Source organism: Hesperophylax consimilis, chromosome 3 (assembly GCF_061612785.1).
Source record: "Hesperophylax consimilis isolate HC1 chromosome 3, BYU_Hcon_1.0, whole genome shotgun sequence".
NCBI lineage: Eukaryota > Metazoa > Arthropoda > Insecta > Trichoptera > Limnephilidae > Hesperophylax > Hesperophylax consimilis.
Window position 1 is genome coordinate 44,054,802 of NC_142838.1, and position 8,682 is coordinate 44,063,483.

The window sequence follows — 8,682 nt, forward strand, 5'->3', positions numbered from 1 at the left end:
CTCTTCATGCTCTACTTCCTACATGGACTCTTCATGCTCTACTTCCTAAATGGACGCTACACGACTCTACATGGCTTCCTGGGCGTCCCTGACATCTTCTTCCATTCACATTCACGTCATATGTTCTCCTTACACTCCTTTCTTTGCTCTACATGCCCAAACCATCTTAGCGCCCCTTTCATAATCAACTCTTTCTTAACTCACTACGCTTACATCAGACTTGCATTATTTGCGAATTACCGCATTTTTCACCTGAACATATATGGTTTTATCACACATACGCCTCAGGGATCTTATTTCCACAGCATTCAGTCAGCATTAAAACGGTCAATGTACAAAATAAATGTCGGTCCTGCCCGTTTGGCATTTAGCGCTTGTTAAAATGTATTATTGAAAAAAAAACTTGGTTTTTCCTTGTAGATTTATAATGATATACCTAAGTGGGAAATTTTGTTTAGAGATAAAAAGTTCCGGAATGTTGAATATTTTGGAAGTTCCAATCCATGATTAAAAATTATTATGTAAAAGATGTAATCTATCACCTATTTAACATTTTTTATCTGTTTCCTCGAGATTTTATGATAAACGTAGGTGTTATCAGTAAATCAGATTAATTGACCACATATAAAACAAGGTTTTTTCAGTCACTCATCATCAGTTCACTGAAAACATTTCAAGATGAAAGCCGTGACAATTGTTGTTCTCTTCGGAGTGTTGACCGTCGGTAAGTTTGTGGAATATTGATTCCTCTTTAAATATAGATTTATAATTTTAAATAAATAAACTAAAAATCAACAATTAAAGTAGATGCCTACTAGTCTAGTTTTTTAAACCGAATAATGAAGTCGTGGCCTAATTTTTACATTGATGTATAACAAATGTATTATATTTAAAGAGTTATTAACGTCAGTAAAATTAGTTTTTCGATATGTTCTTATTCAGATGCCGAGCTTAAAATAATTATGTAAAATTCCATCGAAAGAAAAAAATCGCAAAGTATGCTCCGAAAATTGTAAAACACACCTGGTTCTGTTAATTCACATACTACACTAATGATTAAATTCACAGTCGTTCTATTTTTTCACATGCTACACTAATGATTGAATTCACAGTTGTTCTGTTATTTCACATGCTACACGAATGATTGAATTCACAGTTGTTCTATTATTTCACATGCTAGGAATGATTAAATTTATAGTGGTTCTGGTATTTCACATGCCATACCAATCCAGGGCTCCATGCAAATTCAACACAGTGACTATTCAACACACCTTTAAAAAGTGATATAAAGTCATTAAAAACGATGGAAAAAATATCCTTACCTAACCTAACCTTACCTACTTGACCCAGTTAATAAAGTTTTTGTTTCATCTCTTTCCATGACTTTATATTACTCTTTAAAGATGTGATGATTTATCATTTTGATGATTTATCCGGTCACCGAATCTCAGATGTCAAAAGATTCAGATCAGAAGTCGTTTATATAAATATAAGCGCGCTCCCTCTACCATTCATATTTACATATGTCCCTTTCAAATCATCTTCAGTAATATTTGTATTCTTGTTGAACGCTTATAACAGAGCCTTAATTGCAAGATGTACGTTAATTTGTTTTAAACCACTTGGTAGTATCTTTCCATCGTCAGAACAGTATTAACGATAAACTCATCAATGTATTGTGTTTTCTAGCTATTGCAATTCCTGAACCTGTTCAGGGCAGATTTGTTGCAGAGACTGACGTTATTCTCAACCTATATACCAGGTAAGGCTTTAGTACGAAGTCGTAGTTTAGTAATTATAAGTTAAACTTTTGTGAATATTTATCATATATTTCATTTATATCATTTTTAAACGAGTGTTTTTTTCCGGTTTTCAGAAATAATCCCAACGTACCCCAAGTTTTACAAAATGGAGACGTTCAGAACTTAGCCAACTCAAACTTCCAGCTGGATAAACCTTTGAAGGTCTTTTCTCATGGATGGACAGATCGGCCCAATTTTGACAATTTAGTTGAAGGTAATAATTATTATATTTTCATCAATAAAATGCCAGGATTTTTTTATTAATTTATACCCTTTAAAAGACAAAACTTAAATGGCCCTAATAATATAACATCTTAAATTAGTTTTAAACAAGACAGCCATATTGGCTGCGAGCGTTTGGACACTTCAACACGGTTAAGCTGTTCCAGTTTTCCTTGCCTGTGGAGCATAAAGTGATACTTATCCAGTTTTCCTTGAAGTATTTAAATACAGTGGTTTTGCGCAAAAACGGCGCTATACAAGTCATCAAATTATTATTAAAATTAACGTAACCCAGCTATTTTTAAGCCTTCCTAGCCGGTGGAGTATTTAACACGATTGACCTACTACTTCAGCTTGAGAGCATTTGTAGTGATTTACTATTCCAGTTTTCCTGACTGCCAGAGTGTTAAACGTAATTTACTATTTATTCTGGCTTTCCTGGCCCATAGAGTATATATCAAGATTTACTATTCAGCATGATTTTCTATTCCAGCTTTCCTGGGATTTGGAGACTTTAACGTGGTGCTCGTAAACTGGACGGCCGGCACGGGGGGCGAAGAGGTGGACGTTGTTGCCAACGCCCCCCTGGTGGGCAAATTCGTAGCCTCTTTCCTGGACTGGTTATCCACTCTCGGTCTCCCCTTCTCCCAAATCCATATCATCGGGCACAGTCTGGGCTGCCACGTGACCGGCTGGATTGGAAGGAGCTGCAAGCTGGGCCAAGTCGATTACGTTACTGGTAAATAAATGGAACATGTTATTTTTTATAAATTATCCAGTGGTCCTGTGAAAACGTTGTCCTGCCACAGACCGCCTTCTATGTAGAATGCATTTGACATAGAATACATACGCAAGTCACATCCATAGTAGATATTGTTATGACGTTTCAATTGATATCAGTCATTTCAGCAGATTATGATTTTTGTTCAGTATGATATAAAATATGTAAAAATATGACCGGTATATACCGCTATACCCGTCGAGATGTACCAAAATGCGGCCGAAAACTGCAAAAATCGCCATCTTCAATGTATCGCTGCTGGGGGCCATCATCTTTCAGATGTCATCTTCGGGATTCGGTGCATAAAACGACATGATGTACCGAACAAAATAAAATAAACTCTATTTCTGTAAGTCACGTCATTATTATAACCACTTAAATTCTTGAATCTGTATAAAACTATAATCGTAACTGTTTCCTAAAGTGTGTGGTCAAGACAGAGTAATGACTTTAACTTTTTGCGTGCCCATGGTGGAAACTTCTGACATAATATCTAGTTATTTATACAAAGGACCGAGCGGACACCGACATTTTGCACACTTGACCTTCAAAAGAATATAAATCACTGTCCGTATTTGATCACTCTTCTCAGGCAACTCTAGGACTTCAACTCGTAAAGTATAAAAGTTTCCGCAATTTATATCAACAGCAAAAAGTTAATCTACTAACATCAAATAAATTGAAAATTTCAACAATCCGATGATAGACCGTTCTAGAAATGAGGTTTTCTTTTCAGGTCTTGATCCATCCAAGAAATTCTGGGAGGATTCTCCAGACAAGATAAATGCAGGAGATGGGAAATATGTGGAGATTATCCACACCAACACGCACTACCACGCCCTAATCCTCCCCACCGGTACAGCCGACTTCTACCCCAACGGAGGCACCAACAACCCCGGGTGTAACGGCAACGATGACTGCGACCACGTCAGGGCCATACAGTTCTTCGAGGACTCTATCGGCTCCAATGGGGGATTCGTGGCACAAAAGTGCAGCAACTATGACGAGATTGTTAGTTTAAGCTGCTCCAATATTAGCACCTCCTACATGGGCGGGACTGGACCAGCAAAAACCATGTAAGTCATCTTCATGTTTTTGTCTTCACTTCACTTCACTTTATGTTATTTGTTTTTATGGAACAGACAGCTCATACGTAATTAAAGTGCGCTAACTTCGGAATGTGATTATACATGACGGTAGAAGTAAAATTGATAATGTAAGGCAGCATTACCTAATTGACGCAGCATTTCCACAAATGTTCCTATTATCGAGAAATTCATTATTGCCATTTTGAAAATCTCTAAGCCAGATCGGCTTCCGGCACGAAAATCTCTCTACTCTCTCTCTCTTGCCTCTCTCTCTTACGACGAGACTGACAAACTTGTTTTTAAAGTACCAAAAGTGATTTTCTCAAGTAATTATGCAGTACAATTTTCAGGTACCTGAATTCTCTTTTAATAGAAAACGTATATAATAAAATCTTTCTCTCTAAAGAAACACATGATGCTGCTACACAAACGTTACTGTCCCCATTTTAAAATAATAAAATTAAAATGCTTACATTAATAAAAATATATTGATTTCTTTCAGTTCCGGGGTTTACTACTTGACGACCAACGCCGAAAAGCCGTTCTATCAAGGATGAAGAATATATTTATTTATACACAAATTGATTTATTTGTTTGTCTATTATATTCTTGCCCAAAAAATAAATGTGACTAATAAAAATAATTAACCGTCAATAACTCAATATCTCTCATATTTATTTTCAACAACATTTTCAAGACAAAAAAGTGGACCATAAAAAAATTCGAAATAAAAAGCCGGCAAGCGGTGTTCCCAAGCGGTCACCCATCCAAGTACTGACCGCGCCCAATATTGTTTAAGGCGATGCACTACGTAGTAATTTAAAATCATGTGTTTTTGGTTTGAAAATTTGGTCGCCTAGAAATGTTTCAGATGCTTTAATTAAATACTGCGGGTAAAATACATCATGGCCTTTGAAATAGTCGAGTATTTTTAGATAAGTCTTTTTGTAAGCCCAGAAAAAAATAATGTATAGGTCTATGAAAACTACTTTAAAGTTCAAAATCTTCTACTTACGAACGCATTTTCGGTTATGGTTTTATTGTATAATGTGGCAAATTAAGTTATTTATAAAATGATCGAAAAACATTTAAAAATTTGTGCCTGAACATCCACATAATAACATAAAAGGCACTTTTTGGCCATGTTTTTTTCTTGCATAAATCAAAACAGGTGGATGGTGTGAAGCGGGAATTTAAGCCGTATCGCCATCTACGTAAGGTGTGTTATTGATAGCGGCTCGATTCAAAATATTGGTGATCGGAGGAGAACCGGTGTATTCAACATGGTTTATATCTGGATGTCTTATATTAGCGCCGTCCGAGTATACATTTAGGCATAATCAAATAATTCACCAAAGTTTGGTAATTAAACATAACTTGATTGACTGTCTTAACACCATATTATGAATACGAATCAAATTCATTTTTTAGAAAATGAATTTTATAAATTATATAATTATATATAAAACTATACTAACAGACCGAACGATTAGTTATAATAGACCCGATATAGTTTTACATGACAAAATTAAAAAAATAACTTATATCATAGATGTCGCTATTCCAAATTCCTGTAATATTAAAAAATCTGCAGATTTAGGAAATGAGATAAAGAGAATTTGGCATTCTCAGACTATAAAAATATTACCATTTGTTATTTCGGCTACTAGCATTATACCTTGATCTCTCATTAAAAATTTAGGCGTACTAGATCTATCAAAAAATTATATATCTATAACAATGAAAAATCAGTCATTTTAAATACATGTAGGATTATGAAAGATTTTTTAAATATTTATACTGTGGGATCAGTAGGATTTATAGGCCCTGTTAGAAGTTCTACCGAGCCGAACCCTCTGATATGAAAATATCTGGAGTCGGTGAATTTTTTTTCTCATTTGATCTATGGTGAGTTGACGTGTACGTGACGTGTTGTATTGTATTGTATTTATCATACTTAAATAATGCACTTGCATAATGTGTATTGACTAGATGATCATTTGTGAAAAAGTGTGTGGAAGGGTTTAGTTTTTCATGTGGGGAAGATTTAACCCGGACATAAAGTCGGAATAAAAAAAATAAAAAAAAAAACATTGTAGAAGCTATTTAAAAAAAACAAAACATTTTCAATTCCTTTAAAGTAATTTCCATCTATTGAACAGGAACGATTGTGAAAAATCGTTTAAGTTTTAAAAAGTATGCAATATCATATTACTTATGTTATTACTTGGAAGCGTAATAAAAAAAATTAATAATTAATTGAAAAAAATATTCATACAGAAATATTCACACACTGTGACCAATGATGTATTTATTCCCTATGACTGTGACGGAGTTAATGTAAGTTTCCAAGAATCAGCGATATTATTGGGTAAGTAGATATTGAAGTACACACATGCAAATACATTATGTAGAAGAAGTCAGGGAAGCCCGGGAAAGACATGGAACGATCGAGTGAACCAGATGCTTATGACGGGACAAGTCAAGAGTCGGAATAACAGAAGAGTCTGGATGAGACGATGCATGAATGTGAATAACAATGTGAGTTGTTTGGCGGTCCGTCCTCTGCCGGATGGCGTGATGGTTAATTAATAAGTTAATTACACAATAATATCTAACATACCTACAAGTGTTATTGATATTTGTAGGTAGTAAATACTTGCTGATGGATTCAACATCAACTATAATAATACGTCTGTTGTTATTGATGTATTTAAAAATATTTTTTTTTGGTTTGAATGAGGACTGGAGCAGGTCGATGAGTTTGTGTATTTAGAAAGTGTGTTCTAGAGAGATGGAAAGGCTGATAGAGATATTGAAAGAAGGGTAAATGCAGGTAACTCCATTAATGGATGACTGAATGCAATTGGCGCTAGCAAAAAAATGTCCAAAGAAGTGAAGCTAGCAGTCCACAATGGAATGCTGATCCTGATGTATGGAAGTGAGGGATGGAACTGGCAGAGAAAGGATGAAAATAGACTTAGCGCTGTAGAAATGAGATCCCTAAGGCGTATATGTTGAAAAACCATGTATGATCGTGTGAAAAATGTGGAAATCCGCAAAGAGTGGAAGGCTGATATAAGCGTAATGAGTAAGATCAAGAAAGGGACGCTTATATGGTTTGGGCATGTAGAGCGAATGAGCGAAGAAAGTAAATTTTTCGAAGCTATGATTGATTCAGGTTCTTCAGTTTGTGTTTTTCCAGAAACTTTGTTTTCTAAACATTTTGGGAATGTAAAATTGTCTTCCTAGTTGCGGAACATTTCGGGGTATGACGGAAATAATTTGCGTGTTGTGGGTAATTCAAAATTTAAGTACATTAAGTAATTCGAGTACAATAATATTGTTAAATTTGTAACGTTATTGTCGTATCGAATGGGTCGGAACTGATAGTTGGTAGAGATTTAATGGAAGCTTACAACTTAAACATTATTCCAGGACAAAGTTTTATTTATTCAGTTTCATCAGGAAAAGAAGGTTTAGATAAAATTAAGGGGGAATTCCCAGATGTTTTCGCCCGGAAACTAGGACGTTTCAATAAATTTAAAGTGAATTTTAAAGTGAAAGAAGATGCGAATCCTTTTTTCTGTAATGCAAGGACAGTACCATATGCAATTAGGGATAAAGTGGAACTAGAACTTAAATCCATGGTTAAATATGGGATTATTTCGCCCGTGAAGAGCAGTGAATACGCGTCTCCAATTGTACCAGTAGTTAAGAAAAACGGCGAGATTAGTATTTATGTAGATTATAAACGCAGTTTAAATATAGTTTCAGAATTAGAGAAATACCCTTTTCCTACAATCGAAGAAGTTATTCACAAGGTTAGTTCGGGAAATTTTTTCGCAAAATTGGATCTGAAACAAGCTTATTCACAGATAGAATTACAAGATAGTTGTAAAAAATTCACAACGATTAATACGCATCTAGGGTTGTTTGTTTACAATAGATTAGTGTTTGGATTCATGTCTGCTCCGGAGATTTTCGCTCGAACTATCGCTGGTTGCTTACAAGGACTGAAAGGAGTAGCATTCTACTTAGATGATATTATCATCTCGGGCATCGATGAAAAGGATTTATTGGTCAACATCATGGCAGTCTGCAAGCGTTTACAAGAATACGGATTATGAGTCAATACTGAAAAATGCCAATTTTTTGTAAAAAAATTAGAATTTTTGGGGTACATAATATCTGAAAAGGGAATTCAACCGCAAACGGATAAATTAGAAGCCATTAAAAACGCAACATATCCAACGGATATTCATCAATTAAAGAGTTTATTGGGATTTGTCAATTTTTATCGGAGTTTCATACCTAATATGTCGTCAATATTGGAGCCACTTCATAATCTTTTAAAAAATGAGGTCGAATGGGTTTTTTCTAGAGAATGCATTAACGCAGTGGACACGATAAAAATCTGTTGTGTAGAAATACAATATTAACGAATTACCGACCTCACCTTCCAGTAAAATTGTATACGGATGCAAGTAATTCGGGGCTTGGGGCCTGTCTGGTACATGTTTTCGCAAACGGAACATTGAGACCTGTAGCTTTCGCATCCAGAAGTTTAACGAACGCGGAGAAGAAATATAGCATCTTAGATTTGGAGGCTTTAGCTATAGTTTTCGGATTAAATAATTTTTTTCAGTATTTATATGGTAGAGAATTCACGCTGTGCGTGGACAATTTGTGCTTGATGAGAATTCTCGGTGAACATAAAAACATTCCAATTCTTGCAGCTAATAGGCTCTAAAGGTACGGACTAATCTTAGCAGGTTTTACTTATAAA

The 8,682-nt window shown here is 35.0% G+C and overlaps 1 protein-coding gene across 1 annotated transcript; it reads left to right on the top strand.

Annotated features, from left to right (window-relative positions):
* The first annotated feature begins 667 nt into the window (after nt 1–667).
* On the top strand, nt 668–4,555 carry LOC149425590 (pancreatic lipase-related protein 2-like). The gene is made up of 6 exons (XM_089651189.1): nt 668–724; nt 1,690–1,762; nt 1,877–2,016; nt 2,518–2,763; nt 3,542–3,881; nt 4,396–4,555. The coding sequence occupies exons 1-6, from the start codon at nt 679–681 to the stop codon at nt 4,448–4,450; spliced, it is 900 nt and encodes a 299-aa protein (XP_089507315.1). The 5' UTR covers nt 668–678; the 3' UTR covers nt 4,451–4,555.
* The last annotated feature ends 4,127 nt before the right edge of the window (nt 4,556–8,682 follow it).